The sequence below is a fragment of the Bacillus rossius genome, chromosome 2 (genome assembly GCF_032445375.1).
Source record: "Bacillus rossius redtenbacheri isolate Brsri chromosome 2, Brsri_v3, whole genome shotgun sequence".
Classification (NCBI taxonomy): Eukaryota; Metazoa; Arthropoda; class Insecta; order Phasmatodea; family Bacillidae; genus Bacillus; species Bacillus rossius.
The window spans coordinates 25,663,297-25,683,330 of record NC_086331.1 but is presented as its reverse complement, the minus strand read 5'-3'; the positions used below and the strand labels follow the sequence as shown (position 1 = coordinate 25,683,330).

Here is a 20,034-nt window from a genome sequence, read left to right as displayed (position 1 = left end):
CTGGAGGGAAAGAGTGGTGCCAACGAGCCCTACCCCTACACCGAAGGTAGAAGACCTCAACTCCCAAGCTCGGCTCGAAGGTAGACCGACCCCGAGCCTTATGTGCGTACAGCACCACCCACAACAAGAACTGCCAAGAGTCAAGGTGCAACTGGACTCACAGCCCATTCAGGCTCTTATCGACTCAGCCGCCACCACTAATTATGTGCGCGAGAGTGTGGTGCAGATAATAGGGACCCCTATTAATTCCCAACCCCAAATGGCACAGCTTGCCACCCAGGGATCCACCATGACCTTACTGGGCAATGCTGTGGTACAATGCTGCATAGCCGATATGGAGATGGAGATCCCATGTTTAGTCGCAAAGGACCTTCGAGAAGAACTTGTGCTGGGCCAAGATTGGCTCACGCAGCAGCAGGCGATATTGGACTTTGAAGATCAAACTATACACTTCGGACGAACGTCCCGCCGGACTCTTGACTGGGGCACCAAAGAAATGGGTGACCTGAATGCCCCTAATCAAAGTGGTGGTAACCCTAATCCTGGAATCTGCACTGAACAACACAGAGACCAACCTATGGTTGTGTTGACGCAAGGGGACCAGAGACCTCAAGAAACTCCTTCCCTTCGCTCTGCCACAACCAAGCTAAGCCAAAATAACTCGGGCAGTGGTTTTCAGTGGTGCCAGAAAGGAGGAACCCCAAAGGGGAAATCGACCATGCAGTCATGGAGACAGCCGCTGAGCGGCGCCCTCTCAAAGGCAAGATGCCACTGGAAGAAAGAGCCTTTTCCAGACCGAGGAATATGGTTTCCCCAGAACAGGATTCACCTGCAGCCATGGAGATGAAAAACAGATCTGTCCAAAAACCCCGAACCCCAGGAACCTACTAGCCCCTCTTCACCAGGACAACTACCTCCAGGACCCTACGACCATGGGAACAGCTGGGCAGACCAGCCCGCTACCGTCTATCCTCCACATAGTGTAGTGGCCAGTGTAGAGAAGCCAGCCCTGGGACTGAAGCCCAGCGTGCTGACTCCTGGCATGTGCAACGATCCCAGTCAAGGCCACAGAGGGAGGGGGGCGAATTGTCATGTCCACCAGTTTGGCCTCGGCTGGTATGATAGCACAAGCCCCAAGTGCGCCACCCATCCTACATAATCTATGGGGATGAAAGTTAGTTCGCAACCCGCCCCTAGATGGCAGACAAAGGGGAATGTAAATTAAGGAAACTTTGTCTACCTGCCCAGCCTAATTCAGGACCATTATGTAAATACCCAGTGTTGTGACAAGAAACCTGTTAATTATACACGTGAATGTAAAGAGTATTGTAATTCGAATATGTATGCACAGGAAGGGTACAGATGTGCCCTCCCTAATGAATATGTACATACATTGTATATTTACCCTGGCTGAGCTAAGCCAGGCGGAAAGCTCTCCCCAGTACTTCTGGGTAAATAAAAGTGGCAAAAATACTTGAGCAGTATTATTTAGGCAGCGACCTCTCTGGAGGTCCGCTCCTCCTTCCTACCTCTCCCTGCTCTTGGGCAGCGACCCCTACTCGGGGACCGCTCCCGCTCTCTCCCCCCCCCCCTGCTCCTGGGCAGCGACCCCATCTCGTGGACCGCTCCCGCTCTCTCCCTGTTCTTGGGCAGCGACCCCTGCTTGGGGACCGCTCCCGCTCCTCTCCTCTCTGCCTGGGACAAGTCAATTTGGCGCCCAACGTGGGGCCAGTCAGCTTGGATAACCTGAGGACCACGCCCTGCCTCTACGAGAGCTATCAGCACAGCCGGATCCACATCCACTTCCAGGAGTGCAGAAAACACCTGGTGGCGCCCAACCCAACTGAAGGATGTCTTCTGGATCCTGTGCCGCACCTCGCTGCAGTGCACCGGATGGACCCAGCATTCCCTGTGTATGCTGCAATGCCCAGTTTCACCTACAATGCCTTGGTATCGTGGAACAAGTCAGTGAACAGGCATATATCCACATATGCCAGCCCTGCAGACAACTTCTGGTAGAGAAGAAGCCAACAGTTCCAGCTCCCCGGCGCTGCTTCGCGCCGAACTGCCCGGAGACAGCCCTAGTCCTCGTCACCTGCCAGGCCTGCCATCGCGACTACCATCTCGCCTGTCTAGGCTGGGAAGATACACCACTGGACCTTGCTGGGATGTTGTTTACCTGCGCCCAGTGTAGAGTGAATCCCAGTTTACCTTCAAATACAGGATCTGCAAGTGTACCTCGGCCCTTTAGAGGGCAGGATCATGAGGACCCTGTGCAATCTGTCCACCAATGGGAGCAAGCCCTACGGGCACATGCAATCCACCCCACCGAATGGGTGGACCAGATAGGCCCATTACTACTTGGGGAAGCCTCTAGATGGTGGAATAACCATGAAGGGCTGTATGACACCTGGGAAGATTTCACAGGGGGCTTCCTGAACCATTTTGGAAGCCAATCAAGACTGGCAAAGCTTACTGCCCAATTATATGGTACCAAACAAAAGGAAGGAGAGGATGTCGAAAGTTTCTTACTACAGAAAAGGAAACTTTATAAGAGGCTACACCCAGGGAGAGACCCAAATGAATTTCTTCCTACCTTGTTGGAGCTGGTGCGGCCCAACCTACGGCCATTTCTACGGCATCCGCCTCCCGAGAATTTATCCGAACTTATGGTTCGAGCCACTGCCGTGCAGCGAGACTGTCTCGAAACTAGGGGCACTGTAACAAGTAAACCTTGTTCACCACCAACCCTGGTACAAGAATATTCTACCCCCAACAAAAGGTTGCCGAAGTGTTGGCACTGCCCTGAACAACACTTTCACAAAGACTGCCCAGTGCTCCGCTGCCAACAGTCTGAAAGGAACAGCCTCAACACAGTAGACCCCTGGAGGGAAAGAGTGGTGCCAACGAGCCCTACCCCTACACCGAAGGTAGAAGACCTCAACTCCCAAGCTCGGCTCGAAGGTAGACCGACCCCGAGCCTTATGTGCGTACAGCACCACCCACAACAAGAACTGCCAAGAGTCAAGGTGCAACTGGACTCACAGCCCATTCAGGCTCTTATCGACTCAGCCGCCACCACTAATTATGTGCGCGAGAGTGTGGTGCAGATAATAGGGACCCCTATTAATTCCCAACCCCAAATGGCACAGCTTGCCACCCAGGGATCCACCATGACCTTACTGGGCAATGCTGTGGTACAATGCTGCATAGCCGATATGGAGATGGAGATCCCATGTTTAGTCGCAAAGGACCTTCGAGAAGAACTTGTGCTGGGCCAAGATTGGCTCACGCAGCAGCAGGCGATATTGGACTTTGAAGATCAAACTATACACTTCGGACGAACGTCCCGCCGGACTCTTGACTGGGGCACCAAAGAAATGGGTGACCTGAATGCCCCTAATCAAAGTGGTGGTAACCCTAATCCTGGAATCTGCACTGAACAACACAGAGACCAACCTATGGTTGTGTTGACGCAAGGGGACCAGAGACCTCAAGAAACTCCTTCCCTTCGCTCTGCCACAACCAAGCTAAGCCAAAATAACTCGGGCAGTGGTTTTCAGTGGTGCCAGAAAGGAGGAACCCCAAAGGGGAAATCGACCATGCAGTCATGGAGACAGCCGCTGAGCGGCGCCCTCTCAAAGGCAAGATGCCACTGGAAGAAAGAGCCTTTTCCAGACCGAGGAATATGGTTTCCCCAGAACAGGATTCACCTGCAGCCATGGAGATGGAAAACAGATCTGTCCAAAAACCCCGAACCCCAGGAACCTACTAGCCCCTCTTCACCAGGACAACTACCTCCAGGACCCTACGACCATGGGAACAGCTGGGCAGACCAGCCCGCTACCGTCTATCCTCCACATAGTGTAGTGGCCAGTGTAGAGAAGCCAGCCCTGGGACTGAAGCCCAGCGTGCTGACTCCTGGCATGTGCAACGATCCCAGTCAAGGCCACAGAGGGAGGGGGGCGAATTGTCATGTCCACCAGTTTGGCCTCGGCTGGTATGATAGCACAAGCCCCAAGTGCGCCACCCATCCTACATAATCTATGGGGATGAAAGTTAGTTCGCAACCCGCCCCTAGATGGCAGACAAAGGGGAATGTAAATTAAGGAAACTTTGTCTACCTGCCCAGCCTAATTCAGGACCATTATGTAAATACCCAGTGTTGTGACAAGAAACCTGTTAATTATACACGTGAATGTAAAGAGTATTGTAATTCGAATATGTATGCACAGGAAGGGTACAGATGTGCCCTCCCTAATGAATATGTACATACATTGTATATTTACCCTGGCTGAGCTAAGCCAGGCGGAAAGCTCTCCCCAGTACTTCTGGGTAAATAAAAGTGGCAAAAATACTTGAGCAGTATTATTTAGGCAGCGACCTCTCTGGAGGTCCGCTCCTCCTTCCTACCTCTCCCTGCTCTTGGGCAGCGACCCCTACTCGGGGACCGCTCCCGCTCTCTCCCCCCCCCCCTGCTCCTGGGCAGCGACCCCATCTCGGGGACCGCTCCCGCTCTCTCCCTGTTCTTGGGCAGCGACCCCTGCTTGGGGACCGCTCCCGCTCCTCTCCTCTCTGCCTGGGACAAGTCAATGTGTTCAGTCCTCTGTTTTCTGTTGGTTCTATTCCCATCACTCACCTTTGGACGACCTTTGTTCAAATCCCATCTCAGGCAGTGTTAAACCTACTGCCTGCCATGGAAGATCCAATTGCTCACTTAAAGAGAGTTGTCCCTCTAGATTTATAATAACATTTATTATAATTTGAATATTTTTCTAAGTATTTAAATTTGAGTGCTAATATAAATATAATTTTAACAAACATTTAATTAATACTTTTAAATTTTAACATTACCTTGTACCAATCACAGTTGTTATTGCTAAATCTTTCTTTTTACCCTTTAAGGTGTGAAACTTTTGGGTATTCTTGTCTAATCTAGCTTTAGGAATTTCACTCTTAGGTATCTCTAGTCCAGCCTGTTAGACTGATCACCTTTCAAAGTATGGAAAACCAGATCTTATTTGAAGCTAATAAATGTAGATTCTGGGTCCCAGGTTTGCGCTTTGCTTTTCGAGCAAGCATTCAAATTCATTTGGTCTTCTCCAGTTCCAGAAAGTGTGGGCTACGTCCCTATGCTGTTCACTGTTTTTTCTGGAAAGACTCATGTACAGGGATTTCATACCAAGTTATTTCATATGCAGGGGTGTACATTCCCAATGTTTCACTGAGATCTCAAGGACACATTTCCATTTCTTCCTCAGTTTTATCGGCCTTCCTCATGGTGCCTGTTTTGTGAATCTACTTACAACATATCCAACATCTGAGATCAACCTTCTTTACTTCCATTTCAACACAATTGTATTAGGTACCTTATCTTCAATAATTCAGATTTTTCATATTTATCTTTTATTAAATTTTTAAAATTATTTTTACCTGACTAGACCTTTTTGCTCCACATTTCAGTGGGGAAGTATAAGCAGTAAATTAGTGATTTTCTCGGCACCATCTCATGTTTTTATTTAATTGTACTTTGGATCAGTGTTCAAAGGCTTACATTTAGTTTTTTAATTTTTTCAAATCCAATGGGGCCCTTATTATTTAATCATTAGGCAGTCGGTCTGCCCGCTGCTAATGCTACTGCGCTATGCGCCCAGTAGCGCCACGTTAGCAGCGTGTCAGATTTTCCCGTCTGCCATGTCATAGGACCTCAAGCACTGGCGCTGCATCTTTATTTATGTCCGGGCTACCATTCACATCGCGCCAGACACGCACGGCGCCGTGCATTCAGTCTGCATAAGCACAGTTCCCAGCAACTCTGGTGTTTTCTCCCCTTCCCCAAGAGTCTAATATTTTCTCGCCACAACATCGGCATGATTTCCTTCTCCTCTCCCCGCGGCCCAGTGTTTCCCGCCATTTTGTCGCCAGCCAGCCACCCCCCCCCCCCCCCCCGCCTTTTACTGACAGGACTCAGCGATCACTACCCCTGCCGGGAACTGGGTGCGACATCTGTTGGATTGTTCACGAACTAAATTACGGCCTCTGGCAGTCCTGGTTTCTGCTCTGCCACCAGGGAGCACAATCTCTCGGCACCTCCTATAACTCTAATATATCCCCCCCCCCCCCCAATTTTGTGGTACCTTCTGTAGGCCACGTTGCACCACTCTCCAGCGCAATGCCCTCTCTGTCGGCCAAAGTTGAAACTATTAAGCCCCACCCTCTCCCTGGCTCTGGGACTGTCTTTAAGTATGCGAGCCACCATCCGCCTACAGGGAGTCTCAGTAACCTCACAAAAGGTCAGATCTGCATTTCTTATTTGAATTTTTTTATTTTGCGTCGTAAGTCTCTGAAGAGAACAACGGATGTAGTGTGAAGGAAAAAAAGGGACCTAATTCCCCTTTTCATTTTATTTTATATTAACATGTAGTGTTTGAAAGTTTTAAAGTTAGTTTGTGTTTGTCTCTTTCGCCTTGTTGCCTACGATACAGTGCTTTCTTGGCCTACCTGGGATGTAGCTTCTGGATTTTCCTCACAGCGGTAGGTGTAACTTTACCCTCAAAGATCAAAACCCTAAATTTCTACCTTGTTCTACTCCTTTTGCCACTCCTGTTTATTCGTTAATTTCCTCCTTTTCTACCACTGCTCGGTTTGGTTTTTGGCAGTGGGGTTTTTGTCCCCGGGAGATGGAAGCACCTTTTCGCCTCAGCTTTCCTACCTTCTGGGCTGCCTTTCCCGTGTATCCTTCACGGACTCCAGAGATGCTCGTCTTCTGTACTGGTCGTGGTTGCCTGTGCACTGCTTTAAGGCCCCCGCTGAGGACACCCTCGGATAGGCCGGCGTGCAGCAGCTAAGTCCCAAAGGAATGTGATTTCTGTGCAATTTTTAAGAAAATTTAAAAATCAATCTCTCTCTCTTATTTACATAAATTATAGGCTAAGGATACTAAGCAAGGAAGTTGTTTTTCCATTTTAAAATTTAATTTTTACTGTATCTCGCCAGATTTCATAGTTAATAAATGCCAAAATAAAAAAAATATTTTTTATGGAATCTGCTTAAATAATTTAACTAACAACAATGAGATTGTTATCCCTTACAGTAAATTGCAAAAAACCAATCATTTAAAACCTAACTTATTAAAAGGTACCAGACATACCATGAGATACCTGGTTGTTATTAACTATTAATCCATTTCTCCTTCCAGTTTTACGATCCACAAGTTGATGACTTGATTAAGTCAGAAGCAGTAAATTTTACTTTGTTTCGTTTCTTCCACCTCTGAGGTGTTATACATAATTTATATTTTGATTTGTGGATTATCACCAACGCGTATTTCCTGCAATTATATATATATATATATACATACACACATACAAACACATATATACACACATGGAATGACACATTATCTAAAACAATAACAGATCTGTCTGAAGTGTTTGGCAAAAGTTTTTTTGCAAACCATTTTTCATACCCATCTGTAGTAATTTCATTGTGAGTGTCAACTGTGATCTTTTTGCACAAGAAAGTAAGGGTAGTGTAATAAACCTGTGTTCCTGTAATCTTAGTAGGTTAAAAAAAAAAAAAGGCTAGAAACGTACGGGCTATGGCATACGTCAAGAAGACATTTGAACAGTGAACAAAGGCGGAACACAGGTACCTAATATACAAATAATTTAGGTGTTAACACCCCAAAAGGTTGGTGGGTGTTAAGGTGGATCGTAATATATAAAAATATAAATAAAACACTGAAATCTGGTTACTTCTACATTATTTTAATAGTTAACTTATTTTATATTTTGGACAAGCCAGATTTATCATAGTCTGGTAGTTAATACTTTTGGTCACCACTTTGATGACTTACAAACTAATGACAATAAAATTTTTTATGAAAATTCACAGGTTCAGTAAACTCAAATTTAGTACATTAAATTATAATTGAATTGAATTTTACTACACGCAGGCCGGCCGCGGATACTTTGATAATTACTTTACAGATTACATTTATTTTAAAGCAAGTTGCACAAACAAGGTTTCAGAGTAATAAAATCAAAAATAAACAACTTTCCATTATTTTCGATTGACAAATACTTTTCATTACAATATTTTATACTTTTTTCTTTAAATGGTAGTTGAATAGTTCACAAATTGTTCGTAGAGAATTTAAAACATTAAGATTTCTTACATTGTCTCTTTCAAACATAGACTTAGCTGCATGCGAAGTGCTGACATACGAACGGCGAGGCGTGACAGGGCGGATAGCGGACTAAAGTTGACAGCACGATGCGGGGAATTTAGATGGCCGAAATCAGGAACTCAGTGCGAGTAAATGTGGCTGTCTACCCATCACTGGGGACGGAAAACCTTCTGTGAAAACAAAAGTTCGCACAGTGTTATTATGTGGTTATGGCCAGCGGGAAAGTTCCCGGCCACAAAGGGCTCAAGAAAACAGGAAATAAAAAAAGGGCACTAAAATCTCTACTCACCAAATTGTGGGGTAGGTCGGTGGTACTATCTATCCATGTGATGGTAGACGACCACTAGCGAGGTTGCACGCACTTAATTCACCAGAAAAACACTAACACTAATATGACGTATTCAAAACTTTAAAATTGTAAGGGGGTTTTCCCCTGGTCGTCGCGACTACAAGCGGTGGTGTTGCTGTATGTCGTCTAAGGCAAAGGGGGATTAGAGGGTGGTGCTCACTGGCGGGAGAAACTTACATTAGCATGCTTAGTTTTGGTTGGGCTCGAGAGATCGCGCACAAGCCTCGTGCGTGGAGCGCAAGCATAGGCGTGGCTTGTTCCTAAAGGAGAGGAGGGGTTTACGAGGGAAGGGGCATGGTCCTTGCCTCGGTCATGGTTCCTGGAAGCATAGCAGAAAACCTAAGAAGGCCAGGGGTGGCGGGGAAGTGTTTGTTTTATGCCGAGACCAGCACATCCGCTTTGCTCGCCAGGGCCTCGAGCCTGGGAAAGCGAGCTAGGCTCGCCTGACGAGGCAGGTACCCCTGCGTGAGAAACAAGGCGGAAGTCACGTTAGACAGGGAGAGTTATCATGCCTGTTCCTGCATGCAGGCGAGATGAAATTGACTCGGCTAGCCTACGCTGCGTGTAAGAGGTCTGCATGTCTCTGCTGAGACGTTGACTCTCTCTAAGACCCACTAGTAAAGTTTTAATATGTTTAGCCCTGGGTGGTATAGCTGAGAAAATAAGTTTTGATGGGGTCCTCTAGCTTATGGGAAAGCAAAAATATTTTAATAAATAAAAGTTGAAAAATTGAGCCAAGAAATTACTGATTTTCGGCTCAGCAGCGTTTTCAATAAAACCATGCTAATTACCTGAATGCACTAATGCAAAATGCGGGCCACATCCTGTAGGAGGTTCAAGGCCTGAACTAATGCCTTGAATGGCTGCCTGTCGAGTGCTCTTTTTACTGTTGTGTCCATTCTTTTCCACGCTTCTCTCAAGTGTCTCATTACTTCCACACACACACGCACACGCGCACGCGCACACACACAGATATAAGTAAAGAAAAGAGAAGTAAAGAGATTTAGGGATTTAGAAAGCCACTTTACAGATGCATCATGGGTAAATGTGGGGCTGCATAACACAACTTTCCAGGTTCATGGAAGAAAAGCTGTGGAGAGCTGATAAACTTCAAGATGACGAGGAAAGGTTTTTGGTAAGTTTAGTCTCATTAACTTCATCCCAGTCATCTCCATCGCTCCATCCTCATTCTTCTGGTCAGCCCTGTGCTACACTTATGGAAGGGATATCGACTTTAATCACCAGTAGCGATAGTGATTATTATGTGTTATTAATTTCTTTGTCTAGTTAACTTTAAAATTTCACTTTAATATTTTGTAGGAATATCTGCAAATGAATGTGTGTGAACGGTTTATTGTTGTAAGTTAGAATAAAAAAAATGGTGATATACTACAAATTTACAAGCATGATAGTATAAAATATTATAAATTACGATATGAGTTCTTAAAATGCTTCTGGTGCATTCAGAATTCCAAAGAAACACATATCCTGAAATTCATAATGTGTGAGAGATTTGACAACAGTGCACACCATAAGCCATGTACTGCAATCTAGAGTTAATCTGTCTATAGACCTTGCATTACTGAATGTGTACATTCTATACAAAACAGTGACGGGGGAAAAATTTGCAGATTGCAAAATTTAAATTTGGTCTCACTAGAGAAAAGTCTCGAGACATACTCAAAAAGGAAAACAAGTGCTGACAGGAGGAAGACGTTCAAATGAGAAGAATCCAAGTCCTCTCGTAGGAAGACACTTTCCAGCTATTCCGGTGGTAACTATGAATAAAAATCTACCTGCACAAAAAACAAGAAGCGCAAAGGAATTCACTAATACTGCAAGTCCTGCAATACTCCACTGTGCATCACACTATGCTTTGAAATATTCCACACAAAAACCATCAACTGAAGAATCAAGAAAATATGGATGACATCATATATTTTTATAAAGTTCCAGAAGACAATAAATATATAAATGAAATAATTAAAAAGATATTAAATAAAATTTAAAAAATATATGACCAGATGAGTGGAAAAAGGTTAATATTCAATATATGTATACATGTTTAGAGAAAAATAGGAAAAACTGAATTGTACGAAAACTACAGTTAGGATCAAAAACTTCACTATTGAGCAACTGTAGGTGTAGTAGTATACAGCAAAAGTACACAATTTCCGAGTCCATAGTCAAAGTAAGTAAAGAAATACGAATAATTGAAAGTGCCGGAATGTTATCCTTTTTCCACTAATCAACAAACAGTCAAAAAAAGTAATAATAAATAATGTTTGCAACCCAAAAGCATAAGAAATAATGCATTAAAGACAAGATATTAATGCACTAAACATAATAAATTTATTTTTGCACACATTTGAGGCAATTAATAGTCATATATAATATTTTGACGGCTGTGATGCATCAAGAAAAACTTTCTTCAAGGAAAAATAATATGTAATTATAATGTATTACACTTAACAAAATACTGGCACACACAATAAAGAGAAACGAACACTATTTGACAAAGAAAATGCACCTGGAAATTATTTAAGGCAAAATAGCATTGCACGGAACGATATACATTGATATTTTGTACACACTATGGCTGAAAAGTAATACTTTTAAAACAAACATGCACACTTCTTTATTACATGCAAAAAGGTATTGCACACTAAACAGAACTTACCTATACACACTTTAGCCAAAAAGTAATAATAATATTAAACAGAACACAATATGAAACAGCATATTATATTAACAGCACACATGCAAATCTCTAAGAAAAAGTATTACTGCACAGAACAAAAAGGTTTGGAATTTGTACTCAGTCTTGCAATAACCAGTTTGCAACTGTATCACTCATCATCACTATTTCCTGAGTTTGAAGTCGGCCACTGAAGAATCTCATCATAAAACTGCCTATAGGTGTCAGGTACATAACGTGTGACTTTGGAGATATCCTGCAGCTTCTTCAGATTGATAGGAAGTTTCCCAACATAGGCTTTTTCATTGGGCAGTGGCACATTGTCTTGTTTCTCAGTTTGAATGTGTTCTCAACCAGTCCACAATGTACTCAGAAGCTGTCACATGGCCATTTAACTCGCTTCTGTACACAAGATGTCTGCATGTACTTATGTTGAAGGTAAGACCATGATTTTTCTTAAAGTACTGTGGCCACCAGTCTTTGAAGTTCAGTAGCCTATGTGGTTTCTTTCAACAGTTTTCACTAAAAAGGGAGGATTATGCTTTCTTGCACCTTGAATAATCTGTTCATGCTGGTTTAGTGAATAAATACGATCCTCTTTGCGAACAGCTCGTTTGATGACTGAAAAGTTTCTGTCACATGGCAAGAAACTATGTCCTCGAATAGGATAGTACTGGTTGATTACTTTGAATCTTCCAGTCATGGTCAGTACCAATAACAGCCGGGTTAGTGTGTGATTACGATTTTGTCCGGCGAATGCATCACTAAATATGTGAAGTTCTTTCACTTCTTTAGGAATTCCGTCTACGAAGTCGAGGACACAGCTGCATACCTCGTTAGGGCCTCTTTTAGCTACCCTTTCTGTGTATGTGTAGAATACTGATGATTCATTTCCGATATCATGAACATTGAAGACAAAGAACCAGAGTTTGCGCAAATAAAACATTTCCTGAACAGGCATAAAAGGCAGCGGAAGATTCTGCATAAAGTCGAAAACAATACCCATGCCATCATTTATGTTTTAACAGATCTTGGTGACATCCTGAAGTTTCTTGTAAAACTTACTAAAACGTTGTTTGTGAATAAGTATCTCAGCGACTGCAACTCGTTTTGCTACTTCGTTGAGAGTTGAAGATTTAATCTTTGAATTTAAATCTTCACAGGTCGAGCATACATCAACTTGAGGCATACCAAACCTATAACCATAGTTTTCTTTGAAATGTTTTAAATAATACTCATATTTTACAGTTCCTTTTAGTGAAGGATGACGCTCTATGAAAAGATCAAGCATTTTTCGAACAGTCAAACCCAATTCCAAAAATGTGACAGGAACGGAAGTGTAGTGAGACTCATGTTTAGGAAAAGACTAAGAGGAAATATGCTCATCTATCATGACTATAATGGTTGTTTCCAGTGTATTACTACGGTTTTGGTGCTGTCCTCTTAACTCGTCATTGGTCGCGCTATGAGCATTTTGCTCACCCTCAGAAATAATGTTTTACTGTTATTGTTTTTATTGCTGTGGGGAGGTGTCCTTTTTTCTAGCTGAGTTTTGAACCTTCCTTTTTAAGTAACTAGGTGGCTGACATAATGTAACTAATACTTGGTCTTGAGATAAGATATCGTTTACAGGCATGCACGCCGCATGAGCAGTTTGCTCACAGTGCGACCAGTCGCGTTGCTACAATTGTGACGACAGTTCGGTTTGCAAAGTGCTGTGTTTAGTCGTGGAATATATTCTCGTGAGACTAAATCTAATGATTCGTGGTATTACTTATTGAAATGAATCGGGAGAATAAAATTGTGGCTTTGGCTCTTCAACAAATCGCTGAATGTTCCAGAACAGGTAAGTTATGTTATAATTATCAATATTTTGATTGAAAATACAAAAAAAAAATTACATAAAACATCAATTAAAGTAAATATTATCATTTTGTTACAAAATTGTTGATTTTCGTATCAAAATAATAAATTACTTTTGAATACGTATGCTGAAAAGCTGAATTTGCATAGAAGTTAGACAAGATTTTATAATTTTGGAAAAACTCTTAGGAATTCCAGAGGAAGATATGTAATTACAGTCTTTCCATAGTTTTATGAATCTATTTTATTTTTTACTAGAATTTTCAGTAATGTGATATATATTCTGTGCTTTGTATTTACAGAAGTTCCACCATGGTTGCCGTAGAGTTTACCACCTGAAAACCAAGCAGCCGCCAATGATCAAAATTTTGACCAAAATGTTGAAAAATCCTAATAGAGTTAGGTGTTATAAAATGTAAATTTCCATGAAAGCAGTTAATTTTGAAATAGAAATTCTCTATTGCATAATGTGTGTTCTATTAGTCATAGTCTCAAATGTATAACATAAATTAGTGTGCCCTCAAAAGACTCAGTAGATTTAATATTTTTTTTTTTTGCTAGAAAATGATGAAGTACCTAGTAAATAATGTGTGATTTTCTGTTTTGCTTCCAAAACTACTGCATTTATTGTTGATGTATTCATAGGCCGGACGAAGGAAATTCAGTATACAGCCAAATAGTTTATTATGATGATGATTTATGTAAAAAAAATTTTTAAAAATTACGTGATAATAATATTAAATATTATTTAAAAAAAGCAAAGTTGTTTCATTTGCAATAAGTAAAATATTTGGCCTTTTAAAAGTGGTTAAGCACGACTCTAATCGTAAAATTAAGTCTGTGAGCAAAATGCTCATGCGCGACCACTGGTGTAACATATTACAATGCGACCAATGACGGGTTAAGTCAATAGGTAGCTAGCTGATTTCTCTCGAGAAGCTTGTTTAGACATTGGACGACCTTATTTGAGATGGCATGCAAACTTAGGTAGGCCTTACGACAAACGTCAACCCGTGTGGTTCCTTTAATTGCAAAGTACTTAAAGGATGATGTGTTTTGTTTGGAGTTTTCTGACAATGGACAATGTCTACCAGGGCCGCAACTAGGGGGGGGCAAGCGGGGCATACGCCCCGGGCGCAAAGCTGTGGGGGCGCCGAAATCGCTTGCATTGTAATTCCTACTAGTGGGTTCATGCATGGAAGTTACAGTAGCACAGAAACTGTTACATGTAGGTATGGAAAATGCTTAAATAGCACCATTTTTCCGTGGGAGGGCTCCCAGACCCCCCGCTTTATTGGTGTGGTATGTGCAAAAAAAGAGGGGGGGGGGGGGGCGCATGAATCCATTCATGCCCCGGGTGCCAGAGACTCTAGTTGCTGCCCTGATGTCTACCAACATTGTATCTCTCCATCAATCCTAAAAGGTATGTGTCTTGTTCATTCTTGGGACGTCCGCTATAAACAGTCGCTATTATGTTGTTTTCTTCTTCAACACTGAAGCCAACCATACATTGTTTATGGCAACCACAGTCTGGGCCTGTCATTTTAGCCTCCACTAGCAAACCTTCACTCGTTACAAACTCTTCACCCTTTCTTCTTGTTTTTTTCTGTTTTTATTTTGAATGCATTTATTTGTTTACCTTACCTTGTTTTCATATAGGCTCGAGACATTCTTCCTCTGAATCTGACATTTCGCACAGTATCCACAAAATATTACTGTATTATCTTACTAACTGTATTAAAGCTGACAATAAAGGTCAAAACACTAACCTAACCTCTAAACAGAACAACATATCTCCATGTACACAACACACATTTTTTTTAATAGAATAACCGATGTAGTTACAGCCATAGAGGTCATAAAATTCATGGATGACATGTATACACCAGCAGTGCAAGTAGCATAAAGCAGTGCAATCATTTTTTTTACAAATTGTAAAACCTTTCGTATTGTAACATTGTATTCTGTACACAATCAAAAACAACCTGTATTTTGAAAGCAGAGTGCCATATTTTACCAGTTTATCATTAAACATGCACTGAAGTTGCATAGATGTCTATTCCAATTTCCAGCACAATATTGGGTGGAAGAAAGATAACATTCCTAGAATTTTATCCTTCATCTCAATGAAATATTCAGCATCATTTTCAACATTGGCCCACCACTGCAATATTATCCTTCTTACACTCAATGGATAGAGTATAAGAAATATTACAAAATGGCAATCTCAAGTTCATTTCGCCATTTTGTGGAATGTTATCCTTTTTCCACTCAGCTGTTCATATATAAAAACATTTTTGGTTCACCAGCCTTGATAAAAATGGAGGGAAATTTTATGTTATTTGCATCATCAAACATGTATTGATGAAAAATAACACATATAAATGTGGATGTTTAGAAAAAATGAGCCTCAGCACAGGGAGGATATCACCTGCTAAACATGTGTAGCACAGCACAGCACAGCACAGCACAGCACGCTAATCCTACTTACCATCGCAGCTAATGGGTCAAGGATCCTACACAACTTAAAAATGAACAAATGTGGACTAGACAGTATTATTACTGAACTCGGCTTGACTCCACCCAAAAATCTGCAGACTCGTTCATCTCTAGAGATTATCATACCCTACACTCAGAAGCATAACCCTAATTTAATTTGGGAAAAATGAGAAAAAAGGGGGGGGGGGGAATAGAACCACTTTGCTTGCTCTGTTTTCTTTCAAATTATTTTCTTTTATTGTATTTAATGGTCAGGGGGGTGAGGGGAGTTTGTCACTCCTCCCCTTTGGAAATGCCCACGCACATAAGTGTACCATTAATCAGGCCTTTGCTTCTTCCCTGTCAATTAACCAAGAATTAAATTTTTTGTCAAATAATTAATTTTTTATTCTTAAACAATGTTATATGTTACTGCAAACAATAAGAAACTATCATGGCAGGTGTGGCATGTTATGATGTTTCATGATCAAGATTGCAATCATTTTTACAGTAATTTTCTAGAATTTTATTTAAACTAGCACTGTCCTACTTTACCAATTCATTAATAAATGTCTCATTTTCTCATAAACAGTGAAATACCATCTTGTGGGATGCAACATGTAAAGTCAAGTTGCAGCCTGTTTTATCTTGACTCGGTGCATGTTCAACTGGTATAAGTTCATTCAGACCATGAAAACATGTAAAATAAATTAATATTTAGTTACTTATTAAAAAGTAATATTTTCATGCCAAAGACTTGCAATCATGGCTGTTGTTACTGAAGAAAATATTTTTACACTTTTTAAATTTTTAGGGGTATAAACTAAAGCAAATCTTAAATCATGTAACATGCTTACAAACAAAACTCTTACATTTGTAGAGTTCTTAGTATTATAATTTTATATGCAAAAAAGAAACTACAAAATTTTTATTTTTATAATTATATAAACAACAGTAGTTAAGAAACAATGATGTGAGTTCCTGTTCAATTTTACATTATGGGTTAAGTAACAGAAATTTACTTTCCCCCTCAAGAAGACAGGTGAACATAAGTAATACAAACACAAAAGTGTTGACGCATAACATTCTAAGTAGTCGACATTCCTGCTATTAATCTAACAGCTACAAGTACCTAGGAATAAATATTAAAATTTTTGGAAATAAAAGCACACAGTGTTAAGTCAAAAATAATAAATAGCAAGTTAAATTCAATGCTCTTAATACTTTTATTTTTCTCTAAAACAAATTAATACTAGCAGAGCTGCCAACCTCAAATCACACCCATCAGTAATGGCAATTAGGTATATGAAAAAAGTACGCGTAAATCATGCACGATAAATTTTTCCTGGGGCATTATAACACACTCTCAAGATAAAACAAGGACAATAATATGCAATAGAAAAAGAAAAATATGAATACAATGCATATTAATGAATAAAAAAAATCTATTAGAACAATACAATCATCTGAATATGTAAGAAATATTAATAATTTTACTGGATATTTTGAATCTTCAATTCAAAGTATTCAAAGTTAAACTTTAAAGCAACTGTCTTTTTATTTGCTTTTTTTTTTATCCTGGTTGAATAAGAAATGTCATGTAAACAAACAGCAAGACAAACACAAGGACTTGTAAACAGTAACTGCGTTCGTTACTTTCGTTTCTTCAGATGTAGCGAAAAAACGAAGATATAGATTTATTGCTCGTCACGGCTTTAAAATGTTCTGCATGTTTCTTTGATTCAATATGCCGTCTACAGTCATCCCTTCCACCATATGCAATCGAAAAGTCACACGTGCATACATTACAAAACCGTGGCGTTCCAAACATTTGAAAACGACAAGCATGGCCATTCTTTTGAATATTTAAGTCGAAAGTTCCGAAGACTTGCGTGTTTTTTTTTTCCAGATACACATTATTCTGTCACACGCTTCATTTCTAAAACCGGCACTGAAGAACACATCACTATCGAAAAACATAAAAAAAATCCACGTCTGTAGACACGACAAAAACACTAATATGGAAAAAATGGCTTTCAAGAAATAAATTAACACAACACAGGTTAGCCAAAGTACCGTACAAAAATTATCGTGATTTAAGTAGCCTTCAAACGATAAGTCCGAGAATATGTACTAGTTGTATCGTACAACGGACGTAATACCATCCCATTATTATTTGAAAACACGAGAATTAATTTACTTATTTCGACAGTACATCGTACATGCGCACTCTTACTAGTTCCGTTATTTGTGCAACCAAGCGATGTATTCAAACTGCGTTCACGAAACAAGCACAGCAGAAACGGAATTTTCTCCGTTACCATGCAGCACAAACCCTCGTTTCCGTAATAAACCATCGATGTTCCGTAATTCCGTAATTCGGGGTTAAAATCCGTAATAATTACGGAAAATCCGTAATGGTTGGCAGCTCTGTACTAGTATTAAAAATTAAAGTCAACAATGAAAAGTATGCTTTAGTATGTCTTTGTTTAAAAGTGAGGGCTTGAAGCATAGCTCAATTATTTATGAGCCATTGGTCCAAACCATTAATTCTAGTCTCAGACATACCCAAGCCTACTACTGACATATTGTTGTTTCACAATAATTTTGAATGCAAAAAATACTGCAATCAAAATAAATAAAAAATCATCCAATTAATTGATAAAATACTATACAATTAAGCTTAAAAATTCATGAAATTTCACTATCACAGTAGAAGTGTTGTACATCCTTGTCTTCAGATAAAATATTTCAGTCTGTGCCAAAATACTTCTGTCCAAAATGGTTTGGGGCAATATGGTATATTTCTGAAGTAAGAATTTTCATCTGAAAAAAAAAAAATACAACTATATGAAAATATTTTATTGAATACAGTCAGTTGGGGTAACATTGGCCCTTTGAGGGTAACTTTGGCCCAAGACAAAAAAAATGTTAAACCATGTTACAACTCTTCAACATATTTATTAGATGTGATGATACATATGTTACATATGTATCATCACATCTGATAAATATTTGGAAGAGTTGTAACATGATATAACATTTTTTTTGTCTTGGGCCAAAGTTACCCTCAAAGGGCCAATGTTACCCCAACTGACGGTACCTAATGAATAACAACCTATTTTAAATTTTAAACAATTCTGATAAATTAAAAAATTAATATGTTAGACATATCTGCACACTTCTTCAGAAACCAGGAACACTGAAACATAGAAAAATAGTTTAACGCAAGCTTACATAATCCTACCGAATTATGTTTTCTTTCTGATTAACAAATTCTTTTTTTTGTGATGTAAATATTTATTTACTAAAGAACGACTCTAGTTAGAATGTTAAGACTTTCTACAGAAAAGAATGGTAACATTATGTTATGATCAATGTTTACATTATTTAGACTAAAATTGAAAACATCAAAATTATTTTCTGTTTTCATATTTATAAGTAGTTCAGGAATATAAAATCTGATTATTTAAACATATTTATAACTTTCAGCCATATTTACATCTGTATTAGTTTAAGCTAATTGATTATGTGATGTAATAAAGGCACACTGTTTGAACATGTACACTTTATGGGATTTAAGCGAGTTCGCAAGCATACATTGGTAGTAAATGGTTTGCTCGATTCCAATGACAGCTTTTAGTGTGTATGTGCGTGCATAAGCATGTACGTGCGTTGCGTGTGTGTATCTCCTGACGTATAAATACAAGGGTCAAAGTTAAGACTCAAGATACATACAACAGTATACAATTAAGTTAAGAATCCATATAACAAGAAATGTGGTTATGTACTACCTAGGTCTGTGCAAATACAAATAGTATATTACTTCTATTTGATTCCAGCTCGAATACTAACACTTAAAAATAACAAATATTCGTTAGATTATGAATATTTGACATAGCAGACCTCGAGAGTTTGTCATATAACAATGTTCACTGTTTATGTTAAGTCATTTGTGGAATATAAATATTTTTTTTAGATGTTGTAATGTGACTTAGTAATAAAAAACATGAACAATAAGCAATGTTTTAAATATGCAACAAGTATTCAAAGTTTTTTTCACTACACCTATCCTTCACTTAGCACGATTAATTTGTTCCTAAAAATGCTTGTGTTATTCGAAATCACGTATTCTGAAGCATTAGTTTCCATAAATAGCAAGGCTAATTAATTTATTTAATGTGTTCCAAAATTGTGTAGGAAAATATACATTACGTAATATAAATGCGTTGAATAACGCTCAACTATAAATATGTCACACTATTTATCTTTATATGCCTCTCATCGCACTTTGTATGACAAATACAACATCGCATAATGGGAGATACGCCGTTATGTCTTTATCGTCAGTCGGCTGGCTGACTTGTCCGCCCGGGCGTGACCTTCAACTCACGTCACATACCTTTCCAAACCATCCTTTACTGACAGTGAAACCGATATTACTGTCCGGATAAT

At 40.0% G+C, this 20,034-nt stretch overlaps 1 protein-coding gene across 1 annotated transcript in view; it reads right to left on the bottom strand.

Annotated features, from left to right (window-relative positions):
• Positions 1–7,748: 7,748 nt before the first annotated feature.
• Positions 7,749–20,034, bottom strand: part of LOC134529186 (uracil phosphoribosyltransferase homolog) — a 74,335-nt gene continuing 62,049 nt past the window's right edge. The window contains exon 6 of the mRNA XM_063363021.1: positions 7,749–18,405. Coding sequence (XP_063219091.1) covers positions 18,331–18,405 — 75 coding nt within the window. The 3' untranslated portion in view covers positions 7,749–18,330. The remainder of the gene's footprint in view (positions 18,406–20,034) is intronic.